Here is a 23,868-nt window from a genome sequence, read left to right on the forward strand (position 1 = left end):
GTGAAAAGAGATTCAGGCTGATCAGAGGCTCCTGGAAGAATGGGGAGATGCCCAGTCTGCCTTCTAGGAAGGTCACAGTCCTCTGCAGTGGGACAGGGGAGCCAGCCGGACAGTGTGCCTCCCCCCCTGCAGGAGCCTGTGGGGATGCTGGCTGTGGTGCCCTGCTCCCCCCTGCCCCGAACACTGTCTCCCCGGCTTGGAGGGGAGCACAGGTTCAGCAGAGTGGCTAAACCTGGCAGCAGGATGTTGCAATGAAAAAACAGTCTCCGTTTTTAAAGAATGCTTTATTCACTACATCCTAGACATGTACCGTAAATGGAGCAAGAACTAAATAAACTCAGAGGCTTCTGACAGTAGAGAATAGAGATACAATAAAACACCTAAAATATCAGCTCTTTTGAGAATAAGGCACACTAGGTTTGGGTTTTGGGTTTTTTTTTCTGTTTTTTTTTTTTCTTTGAATAGTTTGTTCTTAACCTAAAGATGTTCACATTTCAAGTTATCAGACTTACCTCAGTAGTAGTGTATATGAAATGGTTTAGAAGCAAGTGTAAAAGGCAGGGGTGGGAGGCTCAGTATGACACGCCTGCCTGTGTCCCCATGTCCTGCCTGTGTCCCTGCATCCTGCCTGCTCCTGGCCCAGCATAGGCAGCACTCATCATTGCCCTGGCATTCGCCCTCACTGGCTCCTTTCTCTCCCTGCCACCTCTACGAGTGGCATGACCCTCATCCTGCTGGTGGGGAGAGGATAAGTGGGAAGGGAGCCATCATCCTTCATGCCTACTCTGTGGGTCGGCCACCGCATGGGACTGGCAAGGGGTCGGCAGGGACCTAAACCACTAGACTTCCTTTTTCTGACGCTGGGGGTGTTTGTGCAGAGCCCATGGCCCCACGGTGGCACTTAGTGTTGAACTGTGCAAGGTCTTGGCCGGAGGAGATGGCACCATCCTTCCCTCTGGGGGCTTCTCCCTCGGGGCTGTGCCCCGATCCCCTCCTTACCTGGCAGAGGGGCAGGCTCAGGGGGATCGTGCACTTTTGGAAGCACAGGAACAGACAATAAAAGTCTCCCAGGAAGGGCACAGAGGGGCAGAGTCCGACCTGATGGCTAACCTCACAGTGCTTTCGCTAGCGGGTTGACGGGGTTAAGGAGAGCTCAGCTTGGCTGAGCCAGAGCACCTAAAAACAACCACTCAATTTTGAGGCAAGGAAAAAAGTGTATTAAAAGGCCATTAGCTGAGTGGGATGTGATCTGGAAGTGGTTCAGTTGTCAAAATATGCTCAATACGAAACTCTTTTGGTTGGTACTTTTACCACAAAAAGTAAAAGAACATTGTTTACTTGTTCTTTGCTTTGCACCTCGTGTCACCAGAGCTGTGTTTGCAGGGCTGAGGCACTTCATACAATGGGTAAGATATTTCTTTACCATTTTACTACTTTTTACATTCACCACGCTACTAAATAAAAGCCTTTAAACAGGCCACAAAACACTGCAATAATATATTTACTTCTTAATAAAACAAACTTTTTTATAACATTGCAATAAAAGGTTTTTGGTTTGTGGCAAACCACATACCATGTAAATTTGCAACATAAAATGACTTTAAAAATGTATATTAAAAGATATTTACAAGCTCTATGTCTTAAAATCATCAGGTCTAATCACTCCCACCCCTGATGTGCATGTACAACTCCAGTTGCAGAGAAGGGGAGTTAAGCATGGAAGGGAGGCTGGGAGGGAGGCTAGCCCTGTTTCACTATTCCAGTATCACTACCGCCTCTAGTACCTCGGAAATTTCTCACAGAACATGATGGAGCGATGGGTAAGTAATGCTGTGCATCCTCTTGGCAAGAGCACGCCTACTCTTGCTGACAGCAGCATACATTCTCAGTCACTACAACATATACTTCAAAGGATAAAGACTGTTGAAAAAGAGCCTAGCCTTTATACTGGATCAAGATCTCAGTCAAGACACCTCGCGTGAAATATTGGCTACTCATTTCTGCACATGCTTCAACTACGAATAGCTTCAATAAATAGAAAATCCAGTTGTTAAGGAAAACTCAGAACCCTTTCTTTACTTAACACAAGCCTGCAAATCACACTGTGAAGAGGTTTGTGTGAGAAGGATGGGTTTTTTTCTCTGTCTCCCAAACGGGCAATATTAGTTACTTCTGATTTCAAATAAGAACAGGCAGATCGTATTAATGCCAGCACAAAAATGCAGAGGTCTTGTACATTTTTCAAATTGCACTTTCCAGTATATTTTTTTAAATAAGATACTTGTTGTTTTCTTCTTTAAAAAAAAAAAAATCTAAGGTATGCATTCTTTAAATATTGAATATATTCTTCAAAATATATTGTTAAAACTTTCCCTAGCTGCTCAGGTGTGCTTTTTAATATATAGCTGATATATTATTAAAGGCACTACAAAATAGACATCTCTGGAGTGCAGAAGTTACTAAAAAATAACCTTCATACCACAAATACATTGGAAATATAACTGCTAAAAAAAAAAAAAAAGACCCTATGCAACCCCACTATGATGCGTATAAATGCACGTCAGCGGTGGGCTGGATGCATCGAGTTCCTTTAGAAATGTATGAATACAGGCATGTTAAATTTTAAAAATAGCCTTAAAAAGTTAGTGAAAACTTCAAGCGTAGAAAATATTTCAAACACGTTTTTCTATGACATTCTTCACTTTCTGCATCAGTTTACTGAGCCCAAACATTTACTCTTTTGCAGCCAGTTCTTTCTTCATAAATAGTAAAGTGTTCCTTCAGTGTGTGTTTCTCCGCTGCCCTCCTCTGCCAACAGTCTCAGTACGTCTGGTAGACATCATGGATAGGGACCTGAATGGTCGTGGCTGGGAACGCCGGGGGGATGTAGCCAGCATATCCCCCATAGGCAGCAGCGGCAGCGGCAGCAGCCGCGTTCTTCTGTAGCGTGGCTATCGTTGCTGTTGCTGCAGCGGGTGCTGCGAATGGCACGTAACTTGTCCCATAAATCCCAGCGGCGGGGATCCGCTGCACATTGGGAGCCATGGTGTACACCGGCGTGATGGGGCGGCCCTGGAAGGAAAGCATCAGGTTCAGACCTCAAAAAAACTGCCCAAATTCCTGTAATATCCCGTTTCCAGCCCCTGAATTGCAACCCCCCTACAAGGGGAGGTGATAATAGGAGGGTAGGCAGTGCATACCCTGTTAAATGAGAGTTACGCCATCATGGGAGGCTATTCCCTCCCTCCCAGATCCGGGTCCCCCATAGCAGGGAGAGCAGCTGTCTGAAGTTCAGATGTCTAAGACAGATCAGGGTGAACTTCAGGGCTGTTGGGCACTGTAATATCCTTGACAGCACCTCCTGAACAGGAGCAGCAGTGCAAGACACCAGGCTTTCCCCTCACACTTATGCTATGCAGAGCAGGACAAACGGGAAGCAGGGTGTTGGGAAGCGGGATGTATGGGAAGCGGGATGTATGTGCTGAACTCACCTGGAAGGGGGGAGGTGTTGAGACAGCCGGTATTACAGCTGCAGCTGCAGCTGCTGCGGCAGCTGCTGCGCTAGCTGGGTCCTGCTGAACAGCTATAGGGTTGATGATGTGCTCAACAGTGTGGATTTTGCCGTCTTCCATCATCTTGGCTGGTGGAGCGGCCTGAAACATGGAGTACTGGGCACTGATGGCAGGGATGGCCACTAGGAGAGACCAGACACATCAGGTGTGTTGGGAGAGGGTTTCCAGGACCTCATCTCAAAAAGCCCGCCCTCCCTTCTGGCTGCATCAGCTCTCCAACAGCAAACCTGCATTGCTTTTATCATGACAGGTAGGCCCGTGTGCTGACAGGGGACCTGGGGCACCTCTGTCCCCCTCGTGGGTGGGAGTACTTTGGCCGATGCACAGTGATGGGCTTGATGCTGCCTGCTCTGCCCAGCGTTTTCCCCTGTGCTCCCAGCACAGATATCCCAGGGCCAGAGTCCTTCTGGGGACTGGGAGCTGCGACCCAGATTCACACAGCCCCTTCTGACCCCCACTGTCCTCCTCCCTGACGAAGAGTGTGGCCTGAATAGGGCCAGGTGGGAGTTCATATTGTCCCAGTGGGGTCCCTGCTTCTGCTGTTGAGATCAAGGGACCTGTAGCTGCCATAGGCAGAGCTGCTCTGGAAAAGTGGTTCGTGCTGCAGAAGTTGCAGGCAGCAACTGGTCCAGTCTATATGCTGTCCTTTAGCCAACTCTGTGAAGTATCAGCTTGCTCACTATTATGCGTTTCCCAGGACTAACTTGGCTAGATATGGTTTATCCCATCTCTCTGCTACAGGATCAAACTATTCAATGACACCAAAAAAAGAAATTGCTCTTTCGAGAATTATCCCTCTTGCCAAAATTGCACAACACAAAATAATTAGAGCTCTGGTGTTTCAGACAGAGGGAAAATGTTCCAGCCAGAATGACAGTGTTCAGAGATGGTGAATTTGTACATGTACAAAATGGAGCTTCATGGCACTGCTTAGGGAAGAAATGTACTTTGCTGAACATGCCAAATAATCACAATAATTGGACATGGGCAGTCAATGTGTGTTCACACCCCAGAAAGCCAACCGCGTCCTGGGCTGCATCAAAAGAAGCGTGGCCAGCAGGTCGAGGGAGGTGATTCTGCCCCTCTGCTCTGCTCTGCTCTGCTCTGGTGAGACCCCACCAGGAGCACTGCATCCAGCTCTGGGGCACCCTGCACAGGAAAGACATGGACCTCTTGGAGTGGGTCCAGAGGAGGGCCACAAGGGTGATCAGAGGGCTGGAGCAGCTCTCCTCTGAGGAGACGCTGAGAGAGTTGGAGTTGTTCAGCCTGGAGAAGAGAAGGCCCTGGAGAGACCTTACTGTGGCCTTTCAGTGCTTAAAGGGGACTTATGAGAAAGATGGGGACAGACTTTTTAGTAGGGCCTGTAGCGATAGGACAGGGGGCAACAGTTTTAAACTGAAAGAAGGTAGATTTGGATCGGACTTAAGGAAGGAATACTCCGTGATGAGGGTGATGAGACACTGGAACAGGTTGTCCAGAGCAGTTGTAGATGCTCCATCATTAGAAGGGTTCAGGTTCAGGTGGGATGTAGTCTGAGCAACCTGACCTAGTGAAAGATGTCCCTGCCCATGACGGAGGGTTGGACTAGATGATCCTTAAAGGTGTCTTCCAGTGCAAACTGGTCTATGCTGCTATGATTTGCATCATTGCCTTCACCATTCAGCTTGTGAGACTTTCAGCAGTAAGGTTATTCACAAGGTAAACATCAATAAATGATGCGAGTAAGAGGTGATGTTAGCATCTGTGGGAGGTGCAGCCAATAAGTCAGAAATAAAGCTAAATATGTACACGGGTTTCTTTCACTGGGATGAAACTTTGCAATGTGGAAGTGTGCAATTCTGCCTGTAGAAAGGACAAGCACCAGCAAGAAGTACTCCCGTTTTGATCTTGGAGACTGCAACAAGGGATCTGATAGGATACCTTTCAGGCAGAGATGTTTCCACTGCCAGTGGACTACCACTGTTTCCTCAAGCAGAGACCCCTGCCCATGAGCTTTTCCAGTTCTCCTTCTACACCAAGTCCACCTGGTCAGCTCAAACCAGTTTTATCATTGGTTTAGGTAACTGGGATAATTTCTCACCAAAGCAAAGGCAGAGAGCTCATGTGCTTCATTATGTAGTAACTTCTGGCAGCTGGGGTACTGGGGTGACCTCTCAGGAGTTTTATAACCATTTGCAAAGAAATGAACTTTAAGGTTGTTCTAAAGGATAGGAAACTGCAGTCAGTACATCTTTACTCCTCCATTCTGGTTAATGTGCTTTCAGAGTCATACCTTTTCAAGAACAAGTCAGTCTTGCACATGGTACATCTTACTAGATCGTCTGATCTGGTTGGGGAAAACAGGATGAGTCCTTCTGTGCTCAGAGGCTGTGCTGGTTGAGAGGGGAAGACCTGATAAAGAAGTCTGAATCCCAACATGCTTCATATGTAGAAACATTTAGACTTGAGCTTCAGGGGTTTTTTTTGGCAGTCAAATGAATTGCAGATGCTACTAACAGGCGTGCATTGCAAAGCCCACTTTTCAAGCATCATTTAGTAATACCTGGAATTCCTGAAGTACCTTTACAAACATGCATAGTGGTAATGTTTTCTGATTGTGAGTGGGTGGTTTTCTCAGGAAATATGATCTTCCTTTGGAAACAGGTCTAATTGTAACAGCCTTCCTTTGTCTCTAGACCTCTTCTCACATTGTCTTATCCAGCTGACAGAGCGAGCTCTTCACAGCCTTCATTAGATGCAAGCTGTAGTTTCCACTGACAGTATGGAGCATGTTTTGGGAAAACACTTCAACTCTATATATTAAACACTGCTAAGGTCCTGCAGTTACAATTTACTTGGAGAGATGAATGGAAGGAAGACCTGAGGACTTCCAGAAGAGGACTTGCCCCCATCACCTGCAAGGACCTTCCTTCTTAGGCTACTTTTCCAAATAAAAGTCTTTCCAAACAGAATCTTGAGGAATTGCAGGGCTTCATCCTGTTTACCTGGGAAGAGCCAGGACTGGATACTCGCCTGAGGATGTGGTAGAAGGGGGAAAACCCTGACCTGTCCCTTGGGCCGGCTCCCTACAGCCCAGCAGAGCTGAGAGCTCTCCTGTAGGCGTTTCATTGCTGCAAGGTGGACCCTGATGGCTCGCTGCATGCCTCCTTCCCCATACCTCTGATGGTGATGGAGGAGCTTGCCTTAGCCAGGGACTTCCCTGCAGTGGGAAGGTCCCAGGTCCTTTTCCCAGCCTTGTAGCGCTGAAGAAATAGAAACGAAGCAGCGGAGAGCTCTGGCCTGTCTGGAAATCTGGGGTGGGAGTCTCCCAGGGTGAAATTAGAATTGAAGAAATTAAGAGAGAGGAAGATTGCTCTTAGTCACCATGCTCTGGTGTACATGACTAGATGGAAAGTCTGCTTCCTCCTGAGGAGGTGCAAAAGGGGACAGGACGAATGGGCACAGCTTCAGCCCTTTTTTCTTTAGCCTGAAGAGCTCCCAGATGTTCACGTCCCCTGTCCTGCTGCATGCCTCTTGTTTGCACCCAGGGCCAGGAGGCATCTGGCACACAGGGGTGCTGAGCCCTGGCCCCAGGGCCGTCCCCACTGCCGTAACCGTGGGATGGCCCTGGAGGGGTCCCTGCATGCCTGACATGGGGCTCAGAGCAGGGGCTTGCGTGACACCTCTGCTTTCCTCCCCTCATTGCACATACTAACCTGCACCAGGCTTAATGGCCACTGTATTGACCGCAGGTAACTCCAAGTTGGGTACCAGCTCGTATCCTTTCTCTTGCTGCTTTCCTTTGCCTTCATGGTACCTGCTGTAGATGCCACGGCCAGCGGAGTATCCCCCCAGGTAGGAGCCCCTGGGGCCTGGGGCTCTGTTGCCAGCTGCACCTCGCCCTCTGCCTCGTATGCTGCCTGCTTATGATAACAACATAGAAGAGGATGGTGAATAATGGAGAGTGACAGCCTCGTGGGGAGCATGAACGGCCCCAGGTGGAGATCAGGAGGCATTTGCTTAGAAATGAGGCTGCCGAAGTTAGTTTGATCTGAGCCTTAGCGGCTGCACTTGGAAAAACAGAAGAGTTTGGCCTTAGGTGCACCCAGTAAGCTTGCACAAGTTTTCCTCTTGATGTTTCTGACCATACATTAACTACTTATTTATACTGATATAACTCTCGTGACAGAGAGCATGGGTATAATGCACTCAGCAGAGAGAGAGGGGCTCCTCCAGCATGATTTCTGTGCAGTAGAATGGCTTCTGCTCTCAGCTGTCCTTCAGAGGAGACCCAGCCTCTCATTTGGCTGTGATGGGACCCTGCAGAGACAGCCTGAAGTACCTGGCCTTTAACCAACTTTGTCCCACCATAGCATATATTTTCACTAGTGTTGTTTGTTTTCTCTGCTATTTTATTAGTAATGTGAACATACCCCATCTCCAAAAATACTGCTTTTATTTATCTTTGCAATTCCGTGCACGTTACGACAGCACTTTGGACACTGCAGTACTAATGCACTCTGTGATGGCCTAACTGAATATTTAGATGGTCAGTCTCTGTAGTTCAAATCTGGAAGCTGAAATTCTTGATCAACTGAGGTTAAACGTATTTCTTGGTTGACGTGGATGCTTTAAGATTATATTCATACTAAACTGCCTGTTACATGGAAATACACATTAAATTTCAGGAAACTATAATTCCTGTAAGTACAGGATAATTGCAATTATAACACCAGTTATAGCTGCTAGGGATTTTTATGAATAACTGATTTTTAGTTAATTTTTAATGACTGTAACCGACAACTAATTGAAGTATACATTATAAAAGAATTATTTTGCACTCACGTGATTCCTTCTGCTCTTAGTTCCCAAATGACTTTGTAAAGGACACAGCACTACTGTCATTTTAATGTGGAAGGCAAATGACACCTGGAGAGCTCCCAGCTGACTCTTTCACTGACATCCCTCCCTTTGGATGACCAGGCGACCATACCCACACCTCCAGGAGAAGGCAAAGGGAGCGCTATCACAATCTCTAATACTTAGGATCCAGCTCTTCCTTGGAAGGGGGCACTAGCAGCTGGAGTCCTTGGACTTGCTCAGATTTAGTACAGCACTCATGAAAACGAGATCCCTCTCCCTCATACCATGCTTGGTCTGTTAGCTCATTCTTAACCATATTTTTTATGCCTCCCTCATACTAGACTGTACATTAACATTATTTCTAGATAAATACACTCTGTATAGTCATAAAATGAGACCAAACAGAAATATAGGAAAAAGACCTATAAAAAAGTGTTTAAGAAAAAAGTGCATAGTACCATCTGTCCTTTGCCTCAAGCAGACCCTGGGTAGCACCAGCCTGAGGTCAAACTTGCCCATCGCATCTCCTAATTGTGCTTACTAACCTTTCACAAAGTAATCTCTGTTGGGCCCAATCAAGGCATTGTATGGATATCCATAATATGCTAGTGTGTACGGATCACAAGAGTAAACATAATTAGGTTGCTGAGTTACTTCAGGCGTCGCTGCGGCCCCTCCTTTTGCTGCTTTCTGGTAGCGAGTGTATTGCTCCTTGTCTACTGGCTTGGCCAAGGTAACCTCCAGGCATGAGCCTTCCAGTTCGACACCGTTAAGGTTGTTCATGGCATGAATAGCATCATCCCTGGTTGCAAAGTGCACAAAGGCGTAATCACGTATTTTTTTCACCCGCTCTACACAGCCAGGGTTAAACTGCCCAAAGACCTTTTTAATAGTGTCCTCTGTGGTCTCAATCATTAAATTCCTCACATAGAGGATTTTAACAGTCTCCATGACATCTTCATCAACATCTATCTCTGGTTCCGCCCAGTCAACAGCAATCTGGTGGCCCCACAACTGGATCCTTCCCGGCATGAGTTTCCTCCTGGCCATTGCTGCTGCTCTATGGCTCTCATACTCCACAAAGGCAAAGCCTCTGTTCTTCATCTTGTCTGCAGCGCTGGCATACACAATGACATCCAGCACGCCTTCCGTCACCTTGGCAATCTCTTCCAGGATCTCCTCTCTCTTCTTCATCTTGGGAATGCCTCCGATGAAGAGCCGGCAGTTATCCACACTACAGCACACACCCAGCAGCCTGCCAGGACGGATTTCATAGTTGTTCAGCTCCCTGACGGCACGCTTCGCCTCGTGCTTCTGTGTGTACATCACAAAGGCGTAGCCACGGTTTTTCCCATCAAAGTCCATCATCAGGCGCATTTCGTAGATGCGGCCCACGGACTCGAACACAGGGACAAGCTCGTCTTCATAGACGTCACGGGGGATTTTGCCCACAAAGACTTCACAGCCACGAGGAGGGTGCAGGCCTTCCCAGCCAGGAGGAGGACCACCATACTTGCGTTGCCCGTTCTCCTGGATCATGCTATATCCAGTGCGTGCCATGAGGGCCAGCAGAGCTGCCTCATTGGGTGCACCAGCAACACCTTCAGGGACTTTTGTGGTAGCCACATTGGAGGAATCGTTGCTCATCCTTGCAGTAGAGTCCTCAGCAGTCATGGTGTCAAACTCATTCACAGCCTGATAAAACCTGGACAAAGGTAGAAGGACACTTGTTAGAAGCTGTTAGCCACCACCAGAATCCCACCCCTCTCTTTTGTCTTGTAGTTCTGCAAGTTCATTTTTTGAACTGGGACTAAGGCTGCAGAAAGGCAGATGAATGAGCCACACCAGCATGAACATTGACATTTCAGGGGGAGTGCGTCTTGGATGTAGGCACAACCCCTCTTTGAAGGGGGTGACGGAGGATCACCTGCCCGTACAATCCCAGTACCAAGAGCTGCTGCCACAGGAGGCTGAAGTCTCATGAATGGATGCCACCAGGCACCTCAAAACCTCAAGACCCTAGGAAGACTTGTCCTCTCTTTGAAGGGGTAGGAAGGAGCTGACACAGGATTGGGAAAGGGAAGATACTGCCATGAAGCTGGTGGTTCCCACCTCCAGAGCCCACTTCTCCCTCTCAGTCATTCCTCAGTTAATCCAGCTACTCCTGAACAGCACAAGTGCCAGGTGCCATACTCCAGGGTGAAAGATGGCAAATACATGAGATGCATCAGGCACGGTTTTCATCTGATAACAACCCCTTGCTCCTCTAGGCCTTCACAGTAACTGTCAAGTAAGAAATAATAAACACACTTTATCATCAGGAGGGACCAACCCTTGTTCCCTTGCACAAAGAGTGACCTGGCAAGCTTCTGCATTGTCTGCTGCTTGTGGTACAATGTCTGACATGTTTGTCTCTTCCATTATTACAGGACTTCACACAAGCTCAAGAGACTCACTCCCTTATGACAGGCAATTTGCTTTAGAGCAAGCAGCTAGCATAGGCCTGCAAACCCGCAGGAGGAAGGCAAATCTCGGAAACCTCATGCTGCATTTGAACACAGGCAGAGAGTGGGAAACGCAGACATACAAAAGGAGATGACCATGCTAATGACCACAGCTGCAAGACAGTGGGCTTCCTCTCTGACCACAATTAAATAAGACACTTTGGGACTCTGAGAGTAGTTAATTCATTGACTTTTAAAGCTGCAAAGGCCTGCCAGACCATTTAATATAAGTGATTGTATATGACACGGACCATTACATTATGGTTTTGTTTGCGTATTGAGTCCTGTAACATTTATTTGAGTAAATCATATCTTCCAGAAGGACCTTGGTAGACCCCACCACTTCATGGCTTGTTAGCAAGTCACTCCTTCAGAGAAGTAAGCGTACTGTTTCTCATGAAAATTTGTCTGGCTTTTGCTTCTAAATAGGATTATTAAACCTTTCTCTGATAGACTAAAGAGTCTTTCAAGACCTCTGCTTTTGCCTCATGGTAATATTTAAGTTGTGTAATCAAGCCACAACTCTGTCTTTTTTACAAAACTTGCAGGATGAACTCCTAAATTCCTAATTCCTTCACAATCAGTCATTTTTTTTACTTTTTGGGTTTTTTTGGTTTTGTTTTTTTGTTTTTTGTTTATTTGAGTTTCTGCATTTTTCACCCTTGCTATACACAGGGATGAAGATTATCTCTCCTTCTTCTTCCCATGTCTTTGTCCACACCTTCTCAGCAGAAAACCACATAGTTTTTTTGTCAATTCTGACTCCAAATCCTTCGCCGAATCATCGCTTGCTGGGGTTATGTCCCGTACAGCAGGAATGCCTTGTCTTTGTTACTTCTAAATGCCACAACCTTGTGTTCAGTGCTATCCCAACTGCCTTTTGAGCAGATCCCACCTACTGAGTGCTACACCATTGGCTCCTCCTCATTGCTTTTTACAATTCCATCATCCTTTGCATCATCCACTGATTTATTTGCGATATTAACGAACAACCAGCTTGTTGATGGAACTGTCAAAAAACACTAGCCCCTGTAGGAAACTCTGCAAACCAATGTAACAAATGCTTCCAATCTGGGTTTGACAGGCTTACTTTCAAAAAAAAAAAAAAAAGGACAAAGCCTTAGTCAGATTTATTTATTCTATGTAGTCGTGTTATTTGGTGGGACACAGACTTCCCTCTGTCCCACAAGGACTCTGATACATACCCTTAGTTAGAATGGTTTGGCCATTTTCAGCGCATTGGTTACCATGCAGGCAGGTCTTTCACTAGTATAGCAGGCCCAAGTCCACAGAAATATGGGTGCAAAATTTAGGCACCTAAGTCTAATTTGTACGGTCCGCAAAACCCATTTTAATCCTAGTAACATTAGCACCTCCGATTTTCTTCAGTAAAGCTCCTAAGCAGTCCAGAGCTGTGCTGGTCTGCATCCAGAGGTGCCCCTGCACCAGCCAGGGCAAACAGCACTGTGCCTGGTTTAGCTCCTAAACGAATTTGGGATTGGGAAACCAGACCTGTGAGCCTCCATCTGTGGTAGGGCCTGATCCTGCAGGTGTGTTTGGGCTATGGGTGCTACATGCTGATGCTTCTGAGCCATTTTAATTTAAAAATAGGGAGAGCAGCAGGGGAGACAGAGAACCTGGAGGACAATAACAGCAATGTGATTCCCAAACAATACTTTAGAAAACAGAATTTCTTGTAAGCTGGGTCTTTCATGGAAGTGCATCAGTTTTGATAGCTTCTTGCTTTAAAATGTTGATAAATATGTTTCTCTCGCATTCAGATGTTCCCCTTTTTAATGTGTCACAGTCAGACATTCCTGGGAATTATTTGACATAATTAAAAAAATGAAGGCAGAGAACAACATTTTCTTTTTTTCAGTTCACAATTTGTTCCTCCTAAAAATGTGTCCTCACCTTTCCCTGAATGAAAGCAAAACTTGTTAAACAAACACTTTACTGTGGAATAGTCATTACCTTTACATAGGCCACCCGTTGGCAAGTGAATTACTTATTGCCCCAGGTTTGAGTAAGTTTAGAAATGAGTCATTACCATCAGTTTTGGGTCAGCTTACAAAATAAAAGTCTCTGCATTCTGTTATCTGCAGGGCTTAGTCACTGGGGCTATCATCTAGAAAGCTACACATGGGCACCAGGGCTGTGGAGAAAGGAGAAATGGTGCAAAGCCTCCCCTGCCCACCAGAAACCAGCTGGTAATTTGGTGGCTATCCACGAACTGGCATGTTCTCCAACACTTTGCATTGCACCAGCAGAACGATTTTCTAGTATTGGAAGTTGTACTTGAAGCTACTGTTAAGTGCTGACGGCCATCTTTGCTGCAAACACTACCGTAGACTATTTGTGATAGTGAATAATGAAAAATTATTTGTGAACTTAAAACACATTTATCTCTATGTAATTTATTGAGAATGAAGATTCATTATCAAATGTGTTCATTTTTTTTCCATGCAGCTGCGCAGAGCTGAATTTCATAAGTATATGCTACCTAAGACAATTATAGAGCCCATGTAGTCCTACTTGATGTAGCTAAATACACATTTAACAACATTCATTGCCACATGACACAAGCAACAATTTCACAAAGTTCAGATATCATCTACCTTGATGAGAAAAAAACGCAGGCATGTCTGGTCTGAGAGCTCTTTCCTCTTATTGTTACCGCCTTACAAAATGGGCTGCCAACACAACCTAACTTCCATGTCAAAAAGCAATCACTCCCAAGAAAATAGTTTCTAAAAATATGTATTTCCGAAGTGTTCAACCATACTTGTGCATTTCTTCAGTCCACAGTAAACTGCTCATGAAAACTTGCTACCACGTGTTGTGGGTGTACAGAAGGCATGAGCTAATACTGTGCGTTTAGTAGCCTTAATAAACCAGACTCATTTCAGTACATCCACCAAGTGTGACTAATGCCAGAAGAGAAAAAATTTAAGCGACATTGAAATGTAGTGTCTTGTGAAATATAAGCCTGCTTGATTGTTTAATGCCACATTAGATGGATGCTGACGTCTGACAGCCTACCAGGAGCCATGCTTGTGAGTCCTTCAGTTCGGCATCTCTGCTCCAAGGTCTCTCCCTCATGCAGGTGAGCTCTCACACGTAGATGTCTCACTGAAACCATTCAAATTTCACTACCCCTTGCTTATGAAACTCCTTCCCTGCTGCCAGTCGGGCAGGTGTAAATAGCTCTTGCCCTACACACTAATTACCTTCTTTTTAACCTTTTTTCACACCACCATTCAGAATATTAAATGGGAATCTTACAGGATTGGCAGTGATTGACCTAAAGCATACTGTGAGCAGGCTAATTAGCTAAGGCAGAACTTTTATTAACTAGAAATAACACACCTTGATTAACAACAACACAGGGCCAAACACTGATGTCCCTTGTGCCTGGGCAAAAGCAGCTCAGAACCCCAGTGAGAAAGCCATGGCCGCAGTCCGTATGGCATGTTATACCCTGGGCTTGTCCAGCACTGGGCAGTGTCCTGTGACGTTACACAGCCACCTGCTCCTCTGTTGATCCCAGTGTGGTAAAACATTTTTTTACAAACACGGGGACACAGAAGGTGTCCTTGTGGCAGCAACCACGTGTCCACTGCACTCACGTGCTCCTATAAAATGGGGTTGTTTATGTTTGCGCTTAATTCATCCTTCCAGTTTTGTGTTACATAGATTTAGTGGCATCATGTGTCCTTCTGCGGGTGACACAGCAGTTACATAGCACGGAGACAAGTGCCAATGCCACAGAAGGAGCAGGAGAGCCCAGGGAGACCTGCTGTCTCTGTGATAACTGGAGGGAGGGGGGGGCAGGGACAGCCGTGCCCCACCTGCAGACCCCTGGACTGTACAAACTCCTGCTGAGCTGACACAGCACGCCCTCACGGGCACCACTGACTTCAAGGATCTGCCGTGGTTTTGCACTTTAAGCCAGAGCTGCTGCAAAGGGAAGGCTGGTGGCTGAAATTTTAACTAAATACACCCTGTTGACAGAGGGAAATAGAGCTACTGGTTTAAAAGTGACCTTCCTATTTTTTTAGTTGATACGGTAAGGGCAAGCGGTAATCCTGCTGCTGACGCTGAGCCACAGCTCTGGAAGCATGGCTGCTGTTACAGCTTTTTATATTTAAAAGCTGTCTCTTTTCTCATGGCAACTTTAAATACATAAAATGTATATAACAACAGCTGACTAAGAATGACCATATAGCTTTATCACAAACATCAGACACCCGCAGAAATGCTCTTCCTGAAAACCCAGTTTGCCTGTTTGCAGATTTATCAGCCGAACAGAAAAACACAGGGGCCACGTCAATTTGAAATGAAGTAGCAGCTCGAGCATTGCTTCAAGTGTGACACGCAAGTTATCTCCCTTTTTAAAGATCATCATGCATCAGTTTTCTTTTTCTTGGCAATACTGTCACTCCTTTCCTACTATTTATTTGCATAAATGAGCTGAGCAAAGCTGGTGTCTCTGGGGCTGTTAGTGAAGCTGAGCTGTGGTATGCCTGACTGCAGGACCCGGGGCCAGCCTAGCAGCCATGGCAGGGAGCTGCTGTGCCAGGTGCCCCTTCCCAAACTAACAGCGAAATAGAAAGTCCCACCTCTTTTACAAACATGTCTAATGTAGCCACCAGCCCCACATGTGCTTGCTGCCATCCCATGTGCTTGCTGGCGGAAGGCTTTGCCCTCTGTTTGCAATCGGCTTTGGAGACATCCCGCTGGAAGCAGTGTCTTGGCTCCTGTCCATGCACAGTGCAGACAGAAGTGAGGCAGGCAGCAGGTACACTGACAAAAGGGTCTGATCTTTGGTAAAAAAATCCATGCAAAGACTTTGCCTGGCTCCAAACTAATTTATATTTCAAGTTTCAAAGGCTATTCCTTGATGTGGTTTTCAACAGGAGTTGGACAACAGCTTGGTTCCCTGCCTGCTGTCACTAATGGTGAAGGGTCTGGAGCACAGGTCTTATGAGGAGCAGCTGAGGGAACTGGGGGTGTTTAGTCTGAAGAGGAGACTCGGGGGGGACCTTATTGCTCTCTACACCTACCTGAAAGGAGGCTGTAGGCAGGTGGGGGTAGATCTCTTCTCTCACATAACTAGCGACAGGACAAGAGAAAACACCCTCAAGTTACGCCAGAGGAGTTTCAGATTGGATATTAAGAAAAAAATATTCATTCAAAGGGTGGTCAAGCATTGGAACAGGCTGCCCAAGAAGGTGGCAGAATCACCATCTCTGGAGATATTTAAAAAATACATAGATGCAGTGCTTAGGGATATATTTTAGCAATGGACTGGGAAGTCCTGGGTTAACATTTGGACCTGATGATTTCAAAGGTCTTTTCCAATCTACATGATTTTATGATTCTATGAATCTATTGAAATGCAAATGTCTGAAGCTGAATCTTGTGGTGGGGCAGTGCAGGAGAGAGTGCAGCATTTCAGCATGGCTTTTTTGCTAGGGATCTTTTCTGGAAATCTTTCATACAGGAAAGGGAAGGTTATTAGGGATGGTTGATGGTTTTTTTGAGGCTTTTAACAAAAAAAGCAGTACTCGAGGCCAAGAGGCCATGACAATGTCTGCAGTGTGTCAGAAACATTGCTTTACCTGCAGCTGAACTGGGTGAAGAAGTTGTCCTAGGTTAGGTTAAACACTTGGAAAAGGTGGGTTTTCTTAATCTGGCTCATTTTGGCAAAACTCTGTGTGGAAAGTGATGACACGTGTCAGCAGACTTGAAGGGGCAGGAACATTGGCTGGCAAGAGACTTGATGAGTAGGTTGTGATGAGCAGCTTGGGAGAGTAATCTCATTGATCAGATCAGCACTAGTTATTGACAACGACATGTCTGTCTGCCGTACAAGTTATCCTGCTGGCAGCACCGCTAAAGCACTGCATATTCTCATCATCATGCACATGCTTGAATTAAGGCCATCAAACTTGTCCATCTCCAGCTAGGTTCACCTGGGAGAAACCCTTTGGCTCAGATGCTGCATGGGACCCAAGGAGATGCACACGCAGCAACATTTGCTGCACCACATCAATTCCCACATATGTTCAGGCATGAACTTTGTGCCCACTAGAAGTACTGTACTTAAATGTAGAGAGAAACAGTCTAAAGTACCTAAGGGGTAGGATAAGGCTGGCCTACAAAATTCCCAGGCTAGCTGCTGAAATTCAAACTTCTGCTGATGGTGACACTTGGCATCCCAATCCAGGGCTTATCATCAGGGGTCTGGCCACTGATTTGAGTGGAAGAGTTCATATTTTAGGCTTAAGCTATAATTTTATTTTGGTCAGTTAGTCATGTTCCCCTTGTATGAGGCAATTTAATGTTCTGGGCCTGAAAAGTGGTTTTCAGGGTGGAGCTACTGCAGAGGGAGTCTGTGCACAATTCTCTATTGCTTAAATTCTTCCTGAGTGGCCTAAGCACATTAGAAATGGCTGGTTCCATTTGAAACGCACCAAAACCTGTTGGCTTCATCTTTTGATTGTGTTCTTTTCAAAGAATGACCATAAAGAAATAGAAAATAAAGGGTAACATTTCCAGCAGTACTCAGCATCTAGCACTACTCCCCCTGACGTAAGTTGTAAGACTAATAGCTTCTATAAGGATGTATTTAAGACAGTGGTGAGCACTACTAAAAATCCTGCCTTAAAAGTCTTGTAGGGACTGGTTATGTTCTCCAGACACCAATCAAAAGCAACGTATTTGGGTTGAATAAAAAAAAAGTTTAAAAAAATTACTCTAAGTATGTTCTTTTACTTCTTGCTCCTTTTCAGGAGGAAAACACCTGAAATTATTCTGTAAATTAACATCCTGGAATTTCCCAGGTTAAAACTTCAATGTTAATCAGATAATTGAACAGCAAATTTGTACAGTCAACAATTGGCTATAACTTCAGACTAGGATTTGAATTTATATATATATAACTTCTTATTTTCATCACTATCATTAAGAGCAGTAACAACCACAGCCTAATTCTCCTAGCTATACTATACCAGTTCCCTTAGCAATGTGAATCTTACCTCACAGCAATTTTATGTACAATTTCAAAAATGGAGCTGAGATTACAATTCCCCTACAAAATAAAGTCACTTTGCATTGTGCAAACTTCCTGCCTATTCTGTTATCAACCCTCTCTGCATACTTCTAAGGCTTATTTAGTTTGGGATGTGATCCTGCAAAGGCTGTCAAAGGTACTGCTTGCATTATCCATAAGCACCATCAGTGTCCAGCAGTGAATGTCCCCAGGATGGAGTTCCCTAAACGACCCCACCTCCTGGCCTAGAAGCTGCAAAAATAGTATTCAATGTGATATCAATGATGATATCTTAAACAATAAAAACATGAAAACTTTCCCAAGCCTGGCACTTTACTTCTTGCCATTGCTTTTTGATGATCACAAGTGAAAATTCTGTTCATGCACATAATGTTTTCCTATGGCAAGAATGAAGAATGCTGATGAAGAAGTTATGGATGTTCCAAAGCACCACCAACACCCAGAGCAACCCTACCAAGATGGTTGTTATTTTCCCTGCTGCAACATGAGTTTTGTCAATGCAATGTGTGTTTCTTGAGTGCTTTTACGCTACTGAGTGCCAAACCAGCCATCTCAGCTTAAACCACTTCTAAAGGAAGTTTGGGTAAGCGAAACCCAGTCTCCTCCCTTATTTTATAATGCACTTTGCTGCAAGTCATTCAGAACTTTGTCCCAACAAGTTGTATAACCCATGTGTGGTACCATTTGCACCAGCTCCATCTTTTACCTGGTCTAACTCAAAATAATTCTGTAACTCTCAACTCTTTCAATACAACCAGTCGCTGGCTGAGGCTGAAGTTATTATCCTGCAAGCTATTGAAGCCACATGTTGAGGAAAGCCGAGAAGATGAGAGATGGGTTGTGTAATCATTCTTATCAGCTTTACAAATCAGGAAACAACACAAGCCTTCCCTTTTCTCCAAATTCCCATATTTCAATCTAGTCAACAAAGTCTATGATTACCATGGTCTGACAGGAAAATGTGTGACATAAATAAAGTAAAATGTCACTTGGTATGCAACAAGTTTTTCCTATTCTGGATGAGCCAGACTTGATTGGAAACTTCTTGTGGCATTTGTTTACCATGAATGCAGTTAAACAGTGTTCTCTGCAAAACTGCTAGTACAGATAAGTGTGTCCTCCTCATTAACTGTCTGCTTTAAAAAGCATTATTTCTAGGAAAGAAAGAAGCACGAACTAGGACCTCACAAGGACCTGTCACAAGAAAGACAGGAAAAACAATCTTTTGCAACTGAAAAACAAAACCACAAATAGACTCATCTGTTAATTATTACATGGGAAAGATAAGACATTCACCTATTTCACTTCTTGCTTTTTCAAAGAAAAATGTTATATATGAACAAGCTGATTTAATTGGGTCGTTGGAAATGTCTGTGAAAGTCTTTGCTGAACTCTGTGGAGTAGGGATATGCATGCACGCCTTTGTGATTTTTCTTTGTTATTATAATGCAGAACACTGTTTACATAAGTGTTATGGTAACATGTTCCACTGTACAGTGCAACCAAGAGTATCTAAAAAAGTTCATAAACTGGAGTTTGCTTTTCAGCCTTTCTGATCTCACTTTTTCAGCTAACTCTTCTGGGGATCCCAGAGCAAAACACAACACATCCTGCCTGTTCATACAAAGTCTACTGGATTAGTCAGTTTTATAACAATTAAAATAGCTTCAGACTTCTCAGTTTTTCAGTTCACCCTAATCTTAAGCACTATTTTTATTGCGACATTCTCAGTTTTGTGTTCACCACGTGAACACTGCAACAACGGGGGGCCCAACCTGCAGCCCTGCTTTCAGCAGAAGGCAGAGTTTTCAGGGAAAGCTAAAAGTGGCCCAACGTGTTCCCTACCCCTCGGGTCACAGAAATGAAAATCAGTGTAAACCAAACCACAGTTGGGATCTGAATGTTTGCTGCTGAAAGTACATTAAACTCAAAGCATTTGGCTTAGTCAGTGGATGGGCGGGTGGTTTGTTTTTTTTTTTTCCTTTGTGCACTGACATTTGACCCCTTTTATAATATGCACCTTGCACCACTGAAACCCAATTAGTTATTTATTAAACTCAGGTACCAATGGCTGACTTGTACATATCAAGCTTTTAACTGCCTGTGTGCGGAGGAGAGGGGGATGAAAGGCAGTCGTCTTTGCTGTGAAATTCTGTCATATCGGCAGAAAGGAGCTGCAAAGTGCAGCAATTTGTACCTGACCTCTAATCTAAGAAGTTTGTGCAAACCTTTGAACCTTGGATTGAAAATGAGAAACAAGGTTTACAAGTACAAGGAAGAGATTTCCAGTACTCGTTACCTGTGCCCAGGGTTAATATTATAAATTAAAAAAAAATGTTTAACCAAGGCAGAGACTCTCTCAGGAGGCACCATTCGTGTGCTGAGTTAATTCAAGACAATTTAAGTCTACTGAAATTACAGCTCGGTTGGAAATACCTAGGGTTTGGAAGTGAAATTTCTGTGTGCTTCAGAAAAGGAGTGGGATTTGAGACAGATGTCATGTGAAATTCACCTTTTGCTGACCTTAACTGGGATTATATTTTTTTTTAATTAAAAGCTGACGAAAGAAGACAAGCAACATTTGATTCAATATAATTTCTTCAGCAAAGAATGGAGCTGAAATGCAGAACTGAATAGAAATTATTTAAAAGAGTAGCAAAATGGCTCCTCCGTTGTTAATTGGGGTTTCAAACATCTCTTTTTATCCAACACATTATCTAATCTTGATTATACAGTGCAGAGCTATATGTGAAACTCATGGAAAAATAATCAAACCAACATTACAACAAGCTCTTGATAGACAGTCATCTAGCATTGTCTTGATGAGCAAAAAGGACATGTTTTGCAGTTCTGTTAGATTAACCATGTTAATTTTTTTTAAAAAGCTCTCTCAACCCTGTCAGATACTGGCAAGGTCTTTGGTGTAACATCATCAGCTAAGACCAACACGCACCACCGTGGACTGTTTTGGGTGTGAAGGCCTTCAGAGACCAGCTGTGATAATACAAAGGAAAAAGATGCCTTTCTGTACCCAGGCTGTTAGGCCATAGAGCATCACAAGGGATGGCAGTAACTTTTTGTAGCGACATCCCTCACATGCTCTGAGCACTGGCTGTCATCCATGGCAAGCTTGGGTGTGCAAAGTGTGAAGGAGCACTATACACACATGTTTTGAAACACAGCTTCAATCCTACCTAGCACAGGACAGGACACCATTATACACAACTGCTGCATCTGGTCCACATGTGAATGGACAATTTTGTCAATGCTTTTAATTGAACCCTACTTATAACAGCTATATTTCCTTTTTTATTATTATTTTATTTTTTTAAACAGGTTTTAGATTCAACTGATTTTTTCCAGATTTAAGTTCAAACTTCACTATTGTCGTCAGCACTGACCCCAATAAAGCAGTAAATGAACAAATGTATAAATAAATAAATAAGGGTGAACAGATTAACATCATATATCCTATGTCATACACAAGCCTTAAACAATCACATTCTGCCTAAGTAGAATATGAATAGAATAATATCAGAACTTGATTTTCTTAAAATGCTATCAAATTTTCAGTACACAGAATGAGTTGTATAGATTCCTTTGTAACAATACCTGCATATATACCTGCTTGCTCAATCTTCCTATCCACCTTCAATCTACACCCCCAAATTCTGTACCTGAAGCTGATGACCCACTTTTAAAGCTTGATTTTTATGTTGATTTCTTGAAAAGGTAGAACAAAATACCAGGCAGCACAAAAAGACGACAGCAGAGAAAGACCGACTGAAAACACAATGTCAGGTGGTCGTAAACGTCTACCTTTCACTTCATTAATTTAAGACAGTAGAAAAAATATCTCTGAGACACGATTTTATTTTATTTCCTCTGTCTAAAATATCGGGGTTAGTTTTCACTGTTCTGACATTCGCTTTGCTATTTGCTACACAAATTATTTTAGATATTCACATGTCGAGCTCATAGTTCAAGCTTAGAAGTAGTTGCTTCGTTCTCAAAAATCACTTTAGGACCCTCTAAAGGCAGGCAAAACCCAGACCTGATACCTTGACAATGACATATGTTTGGTCTCAACTCCCTGATAAATGAAAACCAGATAAAAAGCCCTACAGAGCAAACAAGATTTCCCTTACCTCTCTGGTCCCACGATCGAAGTGCGAAGTGCGACAGGTTAAGGGGACTCGTGCCTTTGCCTGAGCAACCTTTCTTCCTAATGGCAAGAGCTGGGTAGCCTGGTTATACAGTTTATGCATCTCTTTATTGGCCAGCGAGCGTTAGCCATTTAAATTCCTTGGGAGTCATTTGTTAAGGGCTCTTAGGCTGAGGCTAAGTGGGTGGGACGAGAGGAGAGGGGATGTTAGTGCTGCCAGATGCAGAGAGCTCTCCAAAGCAGTTTGAAGATTAATAGAAAACCATCTGCAATGAAAGGGATCTTTGGCGGGAGGGTTGGGTCCAACCTTCAGGGAAGCACAGGAAAGAGAAACCATGACATTTTTGCAGGGAGGAGGAATTGGAAGAGAAAGATTTTGTTCAAAATTCAAAACTTGGAGAAAAGGGAGAGAAACATGTACAAACAACTCCTTCCTAGCACAAGGCGTTGTGCAAATAGCTTGAGTTACAACAGATAAGATAAGAAAAGGGCATATTTTGCTTGACGGTATGAGGGGGTTTTTTAGTTAAATATTTATATTTTTTTTTATATGTTACTGGAAAAATTATTTCAGGCTGCCCTGAATTAATTTACCTTTGGTTGTAAGAAAAACAAATGGTCTGCAGCTCCTGGAGTGAGAGGGAGGTTTGCTGATTTCGGCAGCAGCAGGACGGTAGGAGCAACTCAGTCTGTGCTGTGTACCCAGCGTGCACCGTCTCAGCAGCAAACACGGAAACTCAAACGTGTTTGCTCAAAAGAAAAAAAAAAAAGAGCCTGGTGCAGAAGTAAAAGCATAGGGGTGGTAAAACATGATTCATGACAGCAGAAATAGTCTGTACATAACAACGGAGCATTAGGCCCCGGGAGCACTTAGGCAAAGCAAACAACACACCTTCTCAAGCAGCCAAGAGGAGGAACTGCACCAAAACACTCTCTGGATGATGGATTTGCCCGGTCGGCAAGCAGTGTGCACAACCAGCTGGCGGGAAAACAGGGAGTCGGGCATGCCTTGGGAGACAACTTATTTCTGGGAAAGGACACTGCTCGGAGCAGTTGAAAAGCAAACAGCACATTGCAGAAGCCAAACAACTACAACTTTCAGTCCTTTCCCAGATTTTTTTACTAGCATAGCCATTTCTTTCTTTTTTCTCTCTTTTTTTTTTCTTTTTTTTTTTTTTTCCAAAAAGTAAAGCTTGGTCCAGATCTCCGGCCAAGCAACACACAGGCAGCAACCTCAGGGCATCCCTGTGTGGAAGAAGTGCCTCAACTTCTCAATGACAAATGCACAGTGGTGGATGCTGCAGAGGAAGTACTGTCAGTTTGTATCAGATGGTCCTACACAGTAATTTGTTCTTGCCCTCTGAGTGGTTCAACCTGGGCATGTAAAACTTAGAGACATCCTTGTACCGCAGAGTCAGAGGCTGGTCAATAGAGAAGAGGGGTAGGGGACTCAACAGGTGTAGATATAAGAACTCTAAAATTAGAAGGCTCCAAGTTAGAGAGAGAAATGTGGGGTGTGGAGGATGGCAAAGACTGGCAAAAGAAGCATCTTTGTGGCAGTTTCTGAGAGAGAACAGGAATGATAGCTGTTCTGCTTATGCCACGAACCCAAAGGGCGATTGCAATCACTCTGTTCTGGCTTCTTATACTTATTTATCCACAGTACTGTGACCATGGTGCATTAGGCCCTGTACAAAAACACCTGCA

At 44.4% G+C, this 23,868-nt stretch overlaps 1 protein-coding gene across 6 annotated transcripts in view; it reads right to left on the reverse strand.

Annotated features, from left to right (window-relative positions):
- Nucleotides 1-265: 265 nt before the first annotated feature.
- Nucleotides 266-23,868, reverse strand: part of RBM47 (RNA binding motif protein 47) — a 113,030-nt gene continuing 89,427 nt past the window's right edge. For 5 of the 6 annotated variants that reach the window (XM_080379016.1, XM_080379015.1, XM_080379012.1 and 2 more), the window contains 4 exons: nucleotides 8,960-10,119; nucleotides 7,268-7,474; nucleotides 3,492-3,694; nucleotides 266-3,072 (listed from right to left, as the gene is read on the reverse strand). In XM_080379016.1, the coding sequence (XP_080235142.1) occupies nucleotides 2,821-3,072; nucleotides 3,492-3,694; nucleotides 7,268-7,474; nucleotides 8,960-10,119 (1,822 nt within the window). In that variant the 3' untranslated portion in view covers nucleotides 266-2,820. The remainder of the gene's footprint in view (nucleotides 3,073-3,491; nucleotides 3,695-7,267; nucleotides 7,475-8,959; nucleotides 10,120-23,868) is intronic. The other variant, XM_080379013.1, reaches the window with a different exon arrangement.

The sequence above is a fragment of the Falco punctatus genome (assembly GCF_963210335.1).
Source record: "Falco punctatus genome assembly, chromosome: 1".
Taxonomy (NCBI): Eukaryota; Metazoa; Chordata; class Aves; order Falconiformes; family Falconidae; genus Falco; species Falco punctatus.